We start from the raw sequence: 17,059 nt of genomic DNA on the forward strand, positions 1-17,059 counted from the left end.
TTTCAACAACATCATATATCAAAAAACTTGATTTACCAGGAGATCGTTTTCAATGTTTAAAATTATATGTAATGTGTTAAAAATAAATATCAAGCCACTTGTTGAACTTTTTACTGGGCAACAGATCTTTTTAGGTAAAACCTGAAGGTTTTTTATCCATTTGAAAATTATTTAGTATATTTAAAAAAATAATTAAACAATAACTTTTGTTCAAAATGCAAAAACAACACTTTTTGCCCTGTAGCGAAGAAATATTAAGGTAAAAATATGCCACTTTTGCTGGGATATAGTACATTTTCTGGGCATTCCAAAAACATGCGCAACTGAAAATTGAGGATTTTTGATATATTACATTTTGAAAGGAGTGAGCGATATGTTAGCAAAATTCTCACCAACTGGAGCTGCATTTTGTATTTGATCTGATCTATTCTTTGTTTTACAATGTTATCTATGTATATCCAGTAATTTATTTTTACACATGTCTGTTTATTTTTTAGGTCGGGTCAGATTCTATTTGAGAGGTGGACTATCGGTCTTTATAATGTGGCTTTTACCGCTATGCCCCCATTTGCCATGGGTATATTCGATAAAGTTTGTTCAGCGGAAACTATGTTAAAGGTATACATTATACATTATACATGACCCTTTTTGGAATTTAATACGTGTAATTTTACAAAAGAGCTAAAATGTGGATAAGTTTTTTGTTCAGTGCTCGACTAGTAACTTTTGACGTATGTGATTAAAACATTTAGTTATTTAAAAGTTACTGAGTACCTCAAAGTGCAACCTAGCTACTTAACATGTTTACAATTAAAAAAAAAAAAAAAAAACAAAAACAAAAAAAAAAAAAAAAAATAAAAATTTTTTGTTTACAATTAGCGTACAAAAATTAAATACGCACAAAAAAATACTGCACAAAAAAATTGTAGACTAAAAATAAATTTGAAAGAAGCAAGAGAAGATTTTGATTTGATTAGAAAAATGTTTTCTTATGAATCTATTGGTTACAGAAGTTTATATGTACCTTATATATGTGTTATTTCGAACAGTTGTTAGTAGTAGTAGTTGTAGTCAATTCGGAATGTATCAAGTTAAAATAAGTATTAAAATATAATTTTTTAAGTACGCATCTAATTTGGAGTTGATGTTTTAACCTCTATATTAATTCATTTAAAAAAAACACAACATGGCATCGTTTTTTTTATTATCCTCTTTTACGCCTTTCAGATTATCACATTTATTTATGTAAATAATTTGATGTATTATATTCTAAGTATTCTCATATGTTTTTGTGTTTGTTTAGCATCCCGGATTGTACGCACCTTCTCAACGTGGCGTTCTATTCAACGTTAAAGTATTTTGGATTTGGGTATTCAATGCTCTTATTCATTCGGTTTTCCTGTTTTGGTTACCGATGTTTGTCTCCCAAAATCATATTCTATGGGGCAACGGAAGAGATGGTGGATATCTTGTGATGGGCAATTATGTTTATACAGTGAGTCTAACATTTTTTAGGTTATTTTTTACAAGTAGCTTCTCTTAACGTGTGACTGCCTTTGAGTGGCTGTTGCAGAGGCTGGCATATTTCGCTCACTCCTTTCAAGAACGTCATAAATCAAAAATCGTGAATTTTGAGTTGTGCATGTTTTCGGCATGCCCAGAAAATGTACTATATCCCAGCAAAAGAGGCATATTTTTAACTTAATATTTACCCGCTACAGGGCAGAAAATGTTGTTTTTGCATTTTGATGAAAAGGTATTGTTTAATAATTTTTTTAAATATACTAAATATTTTTCAAATGGAGAAAAAACCTTTAGGTTTTACCTAACAAGATCTGTTGCACAGTAAAAAGTTCAAAAAGTGGCTTGGTGTTTATTTTTAATACATTGTGATTTCTTTTTTAACTTTAAAAACGTTCTCCTGAAAAATCAAGTTTTTTGATTTATGAAGTTCTTGAAAGGAGTGAGCGATTTGTTTTTTAATGAATTTTCATGAGTTGTAAAGTTGGGAAATGGATGATGCAATAATACCTATGTGTTTGCAACAATACATACACTCATTGACAGCTGTATCAGCTGGCTTTAAGGCAGGTCGACTACACTTCTCTATTTCCTAAACTGTGTTGGCCCATTATCTCACCACAACTTGACAAATTGATTCATAATAGGATATGGTCTTCCCTACTTAGGAATACCATCTTTAATTATACTCGTGGAAAAATAGTGAATACAATCTACGCTTTTCCTAATTTTTAAACATAAAAAAGCATTAAAGCATTAATAAATACAACATTTAAAATTCCTGCTTGGTTGCCTTTTTAATGCCTTATAAATGTGGCATGTCTTGTGAAAGGAAGAGTATGATAAATGCATTTAATATTTATGATAAAACACGAAAACTAAATACCATAAGTTAAATTTGATGTTTTTTCTTTCAGTACGTGGTGATGACTGTTTGTTTCAAAGCCGGACTTGTTACTAACTCTTGGACATGGCTCACTCACGTAGCGATTTGGGGTTCACTTCTCATGTGGTTTATTTTCGTTTTAATATACAGGTGAGATCATTATTGCAGTATTCAAATAGCAAAATTTTCATTATTTACTAAAAAATGCAAGACTTCATTATTCTATGTTTTGCTGATAAAATAATATAAAAACTAGAAAACTCACTTTAAAAAAAAGTTGTTACATAGGCGCTTTTCCAATATGGCAATATCTTGATCTGGATTCAAATTTTTGCATACTTATGTAGGTACCTACTTTATTCGGTATTGCAACACTGTATTTTCATATTTTGTTCAAATTTTCTCATACTTATGTAGGTACCTACTTTATTCAGTATTGCAACACAATGTGTTTTCATATTTTGTTCCTTATTTAAATTTTATGCTCTTCCTACATTAAGTAGGTGCTTCAGTCTGGCAACAAACAAATGTGAAATCACACTAGCTGACACTATAATTTCTGTTTTTCAGTCATTTTTGGCCTACACTTGGTCTGGGAGCTGTGATGCTGGGAATGGATTCCATGCTCTTCTCATCTCCTGCTTTCTGGATGGGACTCATTCTTATTCCTTTGGCTATCATCATTCCCGATGTTGCCGTTAAAGTGTAAGATTTTTTTTTATTTTTGGTATGTTTGTTTTGTATGTTTGTATGTTTTTTTTACCCATTGTTACATCAACGAGTGTCAGTAACCTGATGTGACATCAATTTTATTGCTCATCATCAGGGCACATAATGTTTTAAGGAATTGAGTAAAGTGAGTTTTATTAACACATTGTATGCGGGAAATGGGAAATGTCGTTTATTGCAAACTGTGGGTTGAAGGTGGGACCCGGAAAATGCTTATTTTACGGACGGTCGGTTGTTTGTGGGACACGACATAAAACGGGTTTGTTTTTTGGCGTGGAATAATAACGCCGCAACAAATTATCATTAGTTCTCCTTCGTTGACAGATAAAAGTAGAAGTTTGTGCTAATAAACAAAAAATCAACAGTCTCATAGAACAATAAAATCATCCCCTGACATTCAATCCAGATAGACATTAAATAATTATTCTTTATCATATAATTTATATTCTTATATTTTTATTATTTATGTTACAAGCTATCTTTCAATTTTATGGAAAGAATAACCATGATATCTTTTACGGGGAATATTTCAAATTGAAAAAATGTGTAGTTCCATTTACCAAATTGATAACTGGTGTTTATATTCAGCTTAGAAATATGGTGAAATTATAACATAATCAGATTGTTTATTATTTTATTTATGATTACCAAACATTACGCATAATTTCTTTAAAAATTCTAATCAAAAATATTGTTTGGTTTAGAAGTTGTGCTGATTTTAAGAAAGTTGTATATTTTTGCACTAATTGCCAAAAAACGCCCGCTTCCGGCTAAAGTCTATTGTTTTTAGACCCCTGCATACAATGTGTGAAGACATTTTTTAAATCTAATTGTTATCCTAATCTATGTTCCTTCTTTTGTCCTTGTTTTAATTCCTTGTTTTATCCTAATCTATGAACCCCTTTCATTTCCTTCCCAGCCTATTCCCCTTTGATTCCCCCCTGTTCTGGATCCGCGGCATTGTGGAATTATTCTGGCCCCACGCAGCGGCGTGCATTCCTGCTGGAAGAGCTACGTCCAATCCCGGTGATAGGTTCGCTGTGAGCACCGACAATTCCCAATCTTTTTGGTATCTGTTGGATTCAAGAAGAAGAGCCAATACTAACTCCATATGAATTTCAATGCTTTCTGTAAATTCACTTTTATAATTTTTGTAGCCCTAAGTACATAGAATCTCGGTTTAGCAGTTGTAGCGTTACATATTGCTCACTCCTTTCAACAACGTCACATATCAAAAAACTCTATTTTTCAGGAGATTGTTTTAAAAGTTTAAAAATATAATACAATATATTAAAAATAAACATCAAGCCACTTATTGAACTTTTTACTGTGCAATAGATCTTTTTAGGTAAAACCTGAATGCTTTTTCTCCATTTGAAAAATATTTAGCATATTTAAAAAAATAATTAAACAATACCTTTTCTTCAAAATGCAAAAACAACACTTTCTGCCATGTAGCGGGTAAATATTTTGTTAAAAATATGCCGCTTTTGCTGGGTTATAGTACATTTTCTGGGCATTCCGAAAACATGCACAACTGAAATTTGACAATTTTTGATAAATGACGTTGTTGAAAGGAGTGAGCAATATGTTGCTATACTATTTAACAGTAATTATGGAAATAAATATGTTTTTATAATTTAGATATTACGAAAATCACAATCATTAACCTCCAATCGCCGTTAATTTGGTCAATTTGTCGCTGACTCGGCAATTCGCCAGCTTGTCTTTGAGTGATTTAACATTAAAACTGAATGACGATAGCTTTCACAACTCTGAACTGAACACACTTCCATAACTACCTGGGGATGAGCCATAATGTTCTAGCTTACAAACAAATAAAAAATTATGCTATTCTCAATATTATTAATATTTAAAGCATTTACTTTGTGGTTAGTCATTTTTACTTATGGAAATATATATATGGAATACTAGTATGGAAATTTCACTTTAAAATTTTTAAAACATTGAAAACTTTTACTTATATTTATATACCACTCACCGAGTGGTTATATACTAATATTATTAACATTTTTGTTAAAAAATTAAAAAGAAAAAATATGCTTTGTTGTTTTACCTTTTTTATTTAGTGTATAATTTAGTCTTAATGTTATTGTAATAAAAAATGTGTCTAAATTAAATACTGTACTGTATGAACAAATGATGTCATCTTTATTAGTGGTGCAATGGGTTAATGTACATAGCCGTTTAACAAAGTTATAGCGCTTCAAATGTGTCTTTTGAAAAATAGCACACCAACCCTCACACCCGTTGGGCTGGTAACAGTCGAATCTTCAAAACAATATGCATGTGTATCTGCAAATGTTAAGAAATTCTACAGCAGATCAAGATAAGATACCATAGAAATAGTAAATACTGCTATCCCTAGAGAGATCTTTGAAATAATGTAAAGGTTATATGCCCTCTCATTTGTTTTTTTTTGTATGTTTATAAATGTTATGATACATATATACTCATATGTAAAATGATCTAATTTTTTATGTGTTTGAATTGCCTATTTATTTTTCTAAATTATCCTGGTAAATTCAGAGTTCATTTTCTGTAGTAGAAAAGATGTACATATTTTTGTTTTGTCATAATTTTTTTTCTAGTACACATTGTATTTTATTTTGCATTATGGATAAGGTCACAAATATTTATTTTTGATACAGGATTCACAACTCCGCCTTCAAAAGTTTAACAGAAGCCGTGAGAGAAAGTGAAATCCGCAAAGCTGATCCTGAAGAAATCTTGAGCAATCAACACCGCCATTCGTAAGTTTATTTCATTGTTCTTTTTGCACTCGTTCTTTAAAATAAAGAGAGCACTTTTATGCGGAGAAGACCATTACAATAATATTTTACAGGTGTACTTTGCTTAGTCCGGTTAATTGGTAGCTAGGTCCTTTGCCTAAACTAACAATGCAATATATGGTGAAACAAAACTAAATTTTACTTGTAGTTTGAACTATCCTAATTTTAACCATTGCTCAAAGGGTTTCATTTGATTTATTTTTGCCACAGCATCTAAAATAAAGCTTTTCCACGATTTATTTTTGGCGATACATATTAAGTAATACATATATCAAATCTCGTGCAAATGTAGGAGATGGTTTTTTAGTTCTAAATTAATTTTAAACCTGAGATAATGGATAATAGGTTTCATAATTGAATATGTAAATATGTACATATTTCAGTTTCAAATAGAAAAAGTGTTTTTTTTACTACTTGAGATGTTCATACATAAGAATATAAAATAAAACAATGTAATTATTACATTTATTGTCAATTGTAACCATTTCACAGTAAATGTTATTTATTGTCAAATGGTCTTCTCTGAAAGATGCACGTAAAAAAGTTCATACCATATTTATTAAAATCAAGGCAAGCATTCCATTGAACTTATTGTTTTCTCTTTATTAACCTAATAAAATCTCTGAATAATGTTATTAAATCAATTAATTTTTTTACAATATATTACATTACACCATTTATTGCATAAATATTAGCTTCTTATTTTGTTCTATGTCTGATTACTTGCATAACTTTTCAAAATGCTTTATCGATGAAAGAAATAATCATTGAACTTTTAACACCAACAAAACATTTTATCTTATGAACGTCATCAATCTTCTAAAAAAAGATATGTACATAATTATCACTATGTAAATATGTCAGTGTAAATTTAGTAAACATGTAATTGTTTGGATTTACAAGAGCATACAACCTGGATTGCTTCAACCGGAGAGTGGTTTAGCCAATATATTTAAAAAAAATCTAAATATACTTTCGACTTACCAGGGTACATCATTAAAAAAATACTGGTCAAATGAATTTTCCAATCAATCTTAAAATATTAAAAATTCACATTTTTATAGTCACCTGTCCAGAGGCGCATATATTTGGAAATCTTTGATTTCTCGGTTTCAGCCCATTTAAATCGACAGTTGTTTTGACAAAATAACTGTTAAATGTATTATTTTGAGAAATAAAAAGACTTTGTTTTTTGATCCACTTACATTTTTGTTAAAAACCAACTAGTTGCCTTCCTCAGGGTTTATTTTATGACTGTTAAACCCTGTAGAGGGCAACAGGTTGTTGCCGAAACTAGTTGGTTTTTAATAAAAATGTGAGTGGATCAAAAAACAACGTTTTTTTTATTTCTCAAAATAATATATCACTATGGTCCACAAAGTTAATGCTTTCAATATTCAAAATAAAATAACCTGTAGTTGTTTTTGTTTCGATGGACACAAATAAATGGCAAAATCTTTCTTCAAAACTATATATAAAATTGCTTTGTATGTATCTGAAATTTTTCAAATATTCCGGCTGAGCCAATTTCTGATTTAAGTAATCTCGATCAATTGAAAGTCTTCGGTATTGAGTTTAGATAATGTATGTAATATATAGAGATTTTTTTAGATAATGTATGTAATATATACAGAATTTTTTGTATTTTTTCTACATTTTAAATATGAACTTAAAAGTATATATGAGGTACACAATATAGTATTTCAAATGAATAGTAAATTGTTTATAATTAAAATGTAACATTGTTTTGAAATCACTTTAAATATTTTATTATAACTTAATTATAATGTCTACCGTTTTCGAAGCTAACTGCTTCTTTATCAAGACTTGATAAAGAAGCGGTTAGCTTCGAAACCGGTAGACATTATAATTAAGTTATAATAAAGTATTTATAGTGATTTTAAAACAAAGTTACATTTTAATTATAAAATGGAAAATCACAAAGTTAGTGCTTCAAATATAAATTATATCGTAAATTGTTTATTTAATTGATCAGAATTGTTATATATTATTATTACAGTAGTAGATAATAGTAATCATAGTAACAATGTGTGCATGATGTATTTTTCCTTATTTTTTTACGTAGATTATTTCATGTTGTACTTATTTCATCTTATTATATTGATTTTGAATTATTTATATTTTAATTTGCATGCTCTGTTGTGCACTATCCATCATGAATGTCGTGTTACCATTACATTGAGTTTGTAGAGTGTGAACATTCGCTTTTTCCGTTAAAAAAGGGATTGGGAATTTTTCAAAAATTACGGCCATACAATGACTCCACATATTACCACGCTCGGTTTTCCAAACACCTCTAGTTTAAGTTATTTAAGATTTAATTATACAGTTGAAATTGTACACTTATACGGTATTAATTCCTCATTTGACAAATGCTGAAAATATTCACAATTTTATAAATCATTTAAAACATATTTGAAATTACCTAATATGTTGGGGTGACCTTCAAATTAATTTTATGGGTCTATGAGGATTTTTTTTTCACATATAATTTTAGTTGGACAGCATTGGTCAAAGATTGGTTAGTGTTTGTCCATCAAGGTCGTTTTAATAAATGGATCCACAAAGTCTTTCTTACCAAAGTCTTCTGATTGCTGTGTAATGTATTTTCAATTGATAAATTTTGTAAATCTTAATTTTTAATGTAAAATATTATGGAATACCGTAAATTTTCACTGTCACTGTTGATGATAGTATTGTTTCCTCCAGAAGTTTAGGCTATCATTACAGAGCTAAATTTCAAGGTGCTATGGTATTAAATTGCAGTACCTTAGTGACCAGAAAATGGCCCCCATAATGGTGACCGAAACATTGGGAGGAGCAAACAATATATAGATTAATCTTTTTTTTATATTCGAGATTAAACTTATAAATAATAAAATAAAATTGACAACATAAACTAAATAGTTTTTTCACAAATCCAGCTGTACTGGTTGATTGCGTTAAAACTAAAACGCTATGATAAATTATAGCTTTTATAAAATTACAACATTATTAATCGTGTCAATATTTAGAAATTTTACAAACAAAAATAACGTGGAGAGTTTTCATAATTTGTCAATGAAGTGGCGATGCCGTCATAATGTGAAGTGGTGCATTGTGGTTTGGTTGTACCCCAGCTCACTGAAGTGGCGACCGTGGCGCCGGAGGAGTTCCGTGGCCCCCATCAGGACTCTTCCCACGTACCGGAGCACCCTGTTTGAGTCCCACCAAAGGGTCTCTCTGGCTAGGCCCCTCGCGGCTCACACGCGCCACCCTAACGGCGACACTCTATGATGAAAACCTTCCAATCTGTGATTATTAAGGGTTATGTCACTCGGGACTCTAATGCACAATGAGATGATGCAATACATTACTACCTAATTATATAGTTTTAGCAACCTGTTTAAAGTAAGTTGGTGTTTTATCAAGATTTTTTCAAAGGTTCATATTTCCCACCAATTACAATTACAGAATGGTGGCCCAGATCCCACTTTATCAGTTTTAAAACATATAATTTTGGCCATTTGCACATTTTTTTATTTGTTTTTTGTTTAAGGATTTATGGGTTTATTCCATTTAGGTTTTATTTGATTAAAATAATTTAAACTACAATCACTCGCAAATGAGTAAAAGCATAAATAAATAATTATGAAAAATTAGTAGGAGCTTTTGAATTATGTATTCAGTTTTATTTTTAGAATCAGCGCTGTAAAAAATAATATTGTTATGCAAAATTCTATATTAAAATGAGACCTTAGGGAATGCTTTTGTTGTTGAATTTTGAAAATTAGGGGATTTATTATTCATCAGGGGTTGATTCCCGATGCCTTCAAATTCTGCTTTGTATGTATATTAATGGCAAATATGTAATAACATTTTTAATATGGTAATATGAGATCTGGGACACCGTTTTGTATGAAATGAGTTTTACCTTTACACTGATGGTTTATTAAAAATTTATTACAATCAATCTGGGTGGCTTTGAACTTGTGGTACAATGATAACTGATCAAAAATTAATTATTTTAGTAAGCAATTATTATCTCTCTCTTATAACGCTAGATAGACTAATTATTGTTAGTAACTTTGATAAATGCATTATCTAACACATTGTTCCGCAAAGAGTGTGCCACGGCACACTGGTGTAACGTGGTGATTAGTTGGCGTGCCGTGGAAAAAAAGTCTAGTTTTGTGAAAATAACACAATTGCTCCAAATTTTGATTGCCTGTGCTCAAGTTAAGTAGGCTCACATTTCGCAGTAAACATAATATGTTAAATATGTTACCATAATATGGTAAATATGCACCTCTGAAATTTCTTAATTTGGTAGGTGTACCTTAAATAGAAAAAGTTTGCTGAACAGTGATCTAACATATTTTTAATTTGATTACTTAAACCATAAAAAATATATTTATATTTTAAGAACTTTCAATGGTATTCGAGTTAACCTGTTAATTCATACAATATCATCAGACGGAAGTATTTAATGATAATTTTCACAATTATAACAAAAGGATTTTAAAAATGTGATAAGACACCCAGATTGAGTGTACAGAGTTTTAGTGATATTAAATTTTTCAACTCATTTAAAAAAATAGTATTTAAAAATTCTATCCAATTCCATTTCTATAAAGTTTTTTTTTGTTTTTGGATTTTTTTGCCTATGGAGAATGGGGATAAGCGGATACAATCAACATTCCGAAAGGTGTATATGGAAATAAATTAAGAAAATTTTTCTTAAGAGAATAAATAAAGCGTTACATAATAAAATTATTTATGTAAATAGTAAATTAAAATGAACTGAATAAAAAAGCAGTTAAATAATAATTATATATATATATATTTTTAAAAAATTGTTTGAAAATTTAATTTTTTAAATGGGTAAATATTAAAATATGAAATTAACGTATATGAGGGTGTTAGAAGCAAACATAGAATTTATCTTTAAAATATGAAATGAGTTAATAATCCAAAATAGTGGTAATAATATAAATATCATAATTTGAAAAATATGGATTTCGAATACGAAATAATTACAAACATAGTTAATATTTCAAAAACATAATGTGTTTTTCATATTTGTTGATAATTTTTCACAAGTACCTTAACAGCTCCATTAGTTTAATTCTCGTTTTGTAACTAGTATTCTTGTTTACTAGGATTTATTTTATTCATTGTGATTTTTAGTATTCTTTTCTATATAGGGTTTTTGGTTCATCAATGTTTCTTTTAAAAAAACATTTAAAGCTAGGATTTATTTTTGAGTGTTACACGGCTGATTGATTTTATACCAAATTTTTATTATTCTTATTTTAAACAGAGTTTTTGTGATTTTCACTCACTGAGTGTATTCACATGTTTTAGTAAGGCACCAATGGTTTTTCTTCAAGTTTGATTTTTTTTTCGCATTATTACTCTATGCAGCTGTTGTTTGATCTCAATATTGCACCATTATAGGATCATAGTACCATGAGTATTACGATTCTACAAACGCCATTACTTGAGTGAAGTATGGTTCCATTTTATTGCTATAATTTCAAAGTTTAATTCAATGTACAGAAAGAAAATCACACCATATGCATTTCTAACATAATGATTATTAATCAGGTCAACTGCGAATTGTATTCTGTGGAAAATTCTTTGAATTATGAAAATAATTTTAAATTGAAATAATTAAAAAAAAATTTAATATCATTCCTGTATTGCAGATATACAAATCCGTTTATGTGAATTAAAGCCAAAATAACCAAATGATCAATATAATTTATCACACTTTATTTTTTTTAAATCTGCTTGTCTGCAGGTAAGATAGTTAAGAATGGGAAGGTAGATGTGAAAAATACATGATATTTAAATTATTAATTCCCACGTGTATTAAGTATATCAATACCAAAACAGGAAAAATTATTTTGTAAAATTTCTGTTTTTGTTGATACACAACCGTAGTTATTTATTACTGCGCCTCCTATATTTGAATAAAAATGCATTTTTCGAGTTAAATATGAATTTCCTATATTTACAATATTATTTAAATAAATTCGCATGATACGATTCAGTAATAGACCTTGTTAATTTTAAGCGCCCTGAAGACGGTCACTAAAATTGAAAATATTTACATTACTTTAAATTCTCATAATCCCGAGGGTCATTGAGAAGTTGCAAGTGGCGATTGGCTCAGTTATAATATATTAAAAAATTTGATATATTTTATATTTCGTTATAAATAAACATATATGTATAGTTGACATGTGTTTTAACTCCTTGAGACCACATGGCCCGTGTTAAGGAAGGTTAAAATATTATTTTTTTTATTTTGTGTTTACATAAATTTAGTGCAAATACGAGAAACTCGCATGACTATGACAAAAACTAAATTTACCGAAAACAGTTTTTTTTTACAAAAAGGCAAACATTTGCTAAGTAAAGCAATTTAAATAAATCATAGTTAATATATTGTGCAAATATAGTTAAAAAAAAAAAACGTATCAAAATCAACGCAACAACGAAATTGTAGTCAAAAACAGGAACAGAAGGAAGCAAATAAAGGAAAAAATAGATAAATAGTAATAATAATAAAAACGCCTTAAATTACGTTTTTAAAGGATCAATTGATCCCATCAGTGAAATCAAAATTATTAATTTTATGAACCATCTCCAGAGCTGCTCGGCTGTCCAAATTTAAAACACAGTAAGGGACATTTTTTTGTAGTACGTTTTTTTGCATTTTTGGACTAAGTAGAATCTACTTAGTCCAAAAATGCAAAAAAAAACATACTACAAAAAAAATGTCCCTTACTGTGTTTTGAGTTTGGACAGCCGTGCCTCAGATATGTATTTTTTATTTTGTTATTATGACTGATAAAAATATTATTTTATGCATTTTTAATGATTTCTATAAGTTTTGTTAGGTCACAATCAATTAATTAAATTAATAAAAGTTTTAAAAAATATATATATATATAAATATATATATATATACAAAGTAACAAAAATTGTTGCTGAGGAAGATTGTGGTCCAATAATTTTATACATATTTTAGTGTTTTTTTTTCAAATATACTGTATAAAATATGTTATAGTTATTGAATATTAGATACTTATCCAACGTTTGTGATAATATTATTAAACTTATACGTGATTTTTACAAAAATAAAAATTTGCTAATTTTAATAAGTCTTCAACAACCGTCCATATCTTAACTGGCCTATTTTTTAATAAAAATAATAATAATAATCTGTGTGATATTTATACGAGAGCAGGTTAATAATGTAATTTTTAAAATATACATACAATTTATTTATTCTACTGTAAGTATTATTACAAATATGTATATTTTTATTATTAATATTGAAAGAGTTAATGGGTAGATGATATTGTTCTGTCACATATTGACATTTTCACTAAATATTACGTATGTATTCCATTACCAGGCCTAGAATGGTTTTACTTTTACATAAAACCGTGTGAATGTGTCTATTAAAAAAAGGAATTCTTATTCATTAGTAGTGTTAAAATTATATTAGTATGTTTCTTTTAATTTTGTAAATTGACCATTTTTGTGATAAAAAAAATACTACAAAAATGTGTTCCACAATAATATTTGTATGTATGTATTTTACAACGGGACCAAGTTGAAATTACTGTTTGAATAATAAAAACTTTTTTTTATCTAATGGGACTCAATGTTATCTAATGGTACAGAAACAAATGGCAGTAATTTTCTTACCATGTAATTACTATTTGTGACTAAAAAAAAAAAAAAAAAAAATAAAACCCTTATCCGCACCCCAATGGTGCATAGGGCACTGCGTCATATAAACGCAGTATTATCTTGATCGTTTACACATGAAGGAAAGGTGATCAGCCCTCCGCTTCAGGTACCAGTCCAGGGTAATATTGAATAAATATGACAGTGAAAAAATCACTTATATTTATTTTTACCCCCCTTGGGAATCGAACCCGGGACCTCCAGAACGGTAGCCGAGCGTGCTGACCATTACACTACGGAGGCGGACAAAAAAATTTGTGACTAGATATAAAAATAAAATTTATTTGCCGTTTGATTCTGTGCAGACACAGTTATTTCATAATTTCAAAGCTAAACAATAATGATCATTTCCATCAGTATTTACAATTGTTAAAAATATAAATAATGTTTTTTAATTTATATTTTGTAGTTTAGTCTTCCCATGCAATGTTTTTATCAAAAGTCTACCAATCTGATGTTTACGCAAGCTTTAATGGCATTAAATTTTTTGTAGATGCCCCATGTATGTATGCTTACGCTAAGAATTTTCGTTATTAAAATTAATGAAACATATTTTAGTACTTCCCAAACATATGAAAATAATATCATTGTCTTTCATATACAGTTCACAAAATTGATGAATGTATTATTTGTATATTATTTTGTAAGTAATGTTTTTATGTCACTGTTTTTTTAAAATGAAATAACAATTAAAATTATTACAATAAAATTGCCAATCTCTTTTTCTTAATTTTAATTATATCAGCATGATACTTGTTGTTTTTTATGTTTGTTTGTTTTCTTTTCTTCATTTCTTGTTATACTTACACATTTCATACCTTATTAATAAGAATTTTTGGAGGTAAATTGAGCATATAAAAATATATCACCATGTTGCGGAGTTTTGTAAGAACTAATTCTTATGACTTGCAACATACTAAATTACAGGTTCGCTAAAGAGGTGCATACTTTGATATCTGTTAAAATATAATAGGTTTCACATGAACTGTTACTGATAACTGTTTCAAATAACACATATATTGATGATTTTTTCTGGTGAATTCCTGGGAGGCGCTACCATCGGATTTATTACACAAAGCTAATTTTGAATATCAGCAAATTTTCAAAGCTGCTGATCATTCTATTAGTTCTAACGGTTCTAGTCATTCTATGCATAAGTTTGTAAAAGTGTAATACAGAAAAAATATGTTATTATAATATGGAATGTATTTAACCAACCGCTAAGCAAGGGACATGTAATTTTATCTAAAGCAAAGTTGTCACCCCTTTTCTAAAATAAACCCTCATATAAGTTACGATACTGTTCAAAATCTCAAGTCCTTTGTACATATTTTTGTTTAAAGCAATGCCAAATTGCTTTAAACAAATTTTTATTCATAACTTTTATGAATAAAAATTACTTTTCTGTTCATAAAAGTAAATCATGTCTATGATAGAAAAGCGGTTCACAACATCATGAGGTATTTGACACGGAAAAAGTCAAAATAACTGCAATAAAAGCAACAACAACAAACATATTGACATATCTTAACCTCAAATAAAAAAAATGTATTGTGTAACCAATTAAAAAACTGAAAAGGGTAGTGACACTATTACAAAGTATGTTAGATTCCTGGTTGGGTTATAATAATAATAAAGATTCTTATTAAAAATAATCATTAAAAAATAACATTTTTAATATAATTTCTATAAAATTTGCATTTTTAACATAAATTATAATACTATATGCTAAAAATGATTCTGGACATGTTGCCTGACTCCAAAGCGAAGAGACTACCATTTTTACTGACTGAATAGACAGACATCTGCAGTTTTTCATGTAAAAATACAAACAGCAAAATAACACTCTTGATAACTAATATAATGATAAAATGAAACTAGATCAAATTATTCTAATATCCCCTTAAGCAAGTTACGTAATTTATAATAAATGTTGTATCAATCAATTAATATTGTTAGGTGCAAAGTAAAGGAGTCATAAATCCAACCTTCAGTATTGTCAGTCAGCTTTTAGGAAGTGATTATTATTTGCTTTCTTAAAATAATCAGTGAAGGATTACTAAAAATTACTTATTTGTCTCATCCGAACATATCTTTAAATCAAAAAGTCACAATTTTTCTACAATTCACATTGTTATAGTTGAAATCCGAATTTCATCAATATGGACACTAAAAATATGCACATATCACATTGAATAGTGTGTATATTATTTTAACACTAAGTACCTGTCATCCAATGATGATTGTCTCTATATTCCTTGTAACATAATGTTTATCGTACTGTGGCTACCATTTAAATATCAAAATCACATTTTGTTCAAAATTCATGTTTCGAAAGTACATATCATTTAAATTGCAGAACTTCTAAAAATCATTTTTCCAGTACACACCATACACACACATATATATATATATATATATATATATATATATATATATATATATATATATATATATATATATATATATATATATATATATATATATTAATTTTTTTCCAAACCATGTTTTCTAAAATAATTAAACCTTTTATTTTCTCATTAATTGATTCAGCAGTCACTGTTGTAAAATTTTTTAATTTTAAGTTTTACTTAGTAAGTACTTATATTTCTTAAAATCTATTGTGACACGTGTTTCGATGCATTCCACATCATTTTCGTATCATATACGGTGTTTGAAAATGATGCGGAATGCATCAAACATGTGTCACAATAGATTTTAAGAAATAGTGGTATTTACCTAATTAAAACCTTTTATCTTCGACTAAACTTTTTTGTTTTAATTTATTTTTCCCTGTACTTATTGCAAGTTGTAAAATATCATTTTGAGAGAAAGGTATGTAAAATCTACAAATTTATTGTTTAGAAATCTTACTCAAATATTTTAATTTTAAAACAGTCCTTTTCAAATCTTTATTTTTTCTTATTGAAGTTAGTTGCTTTTCTTTTACGTACATATTGTATCATTATATTTTGCATATAATAATTTGTTTAATAAATAATGAACTGAATTATGTTTTACTATTGTGGCATCGTGATGGCAGGCCTGTGCATGCTCTGGAACGTCTCTCTCGGTGTAAGTATGGTGTCGGAATATCCTCAGATGGCTCCGACCTCTTCCTTATTACTACATGTTTGTCTCCCGTAACAATGTCTAATCTTGTTGTGCCTGTTGTCTGTGCTTGTTCTCGCTTGGAAATGTGTTTTTCTTTTCATTTCTTCGCTATCACACGCATGCATGTGTATTTAACAAAAAAAAAGAACCAGGTTGATAACTTTGTAACTTATAATATTTTCTGGATATCATTTAGCTGCCTCTCAATTTGATGTTTGAAGTCAGT

The 17,059-nt window shown here is 28.6% G+C and overlaps 1 protein-coding gene across 7 annotated transcripts in view; it reads left to right on the plus strand.

Moving 5' to 3' along the window:
• The window catches only part of ATP8A (ATPase phospholipid transporting 8A1), a 139,048-nt gene that overhangs the window by 112,895 nt on the left and 9,094 nt on the right, over window positions 1–17,059 (plus strand). For 5 of the 7 annotated variants that reach the window (XM_088261697.1, XM_088261692.1, XM_088261693.1 and 2 more), the window contains 5 exons: window positions 498–618; window positions 1,304–1,495; window positions 2,439–2,557; window positions 2,978–3,112; window positions 5,809–5,910. In XM_088261697.1, the coding sequence (XP_088117823.1) occupies window positions 498–618; window positions 1,304–1,495; window positions 2,439–2,557; window positions 2,978–3,112; window positions 5,809–5,910 (669 nt within the window). Of the gene's footprint in view, window positions 1–497; window positions 619–1,303; window positions 1,496–2,438; window positions 2,558–2,977; window positions 3,113–5,808; window positions 5,911–9,089; window positions 9,596–16,762; window positions 16,795–17,059 lie in introns of those variants that run through there. The other 2 variants (XM_088261695.1, XM_088261694.1) reach the window with 2 other exon arrangements.

This window comes from Brachycentrus maculatus, unplaced genomic scaffold (genome assembly GCF_059751285.1).
Source record: "Brachycentrus maculatus isolate JH-2025_06_01 unplaced genomic scaffold, ASM5975128v1 h1tg000166l, whole genome shotgun sequence".
NCBI lineage: Eukaryota > Metazoa > Arthropoda > Insecta > Trichoptera > Brachycentridae > Brachycentrus > Brachycentrus maculatus.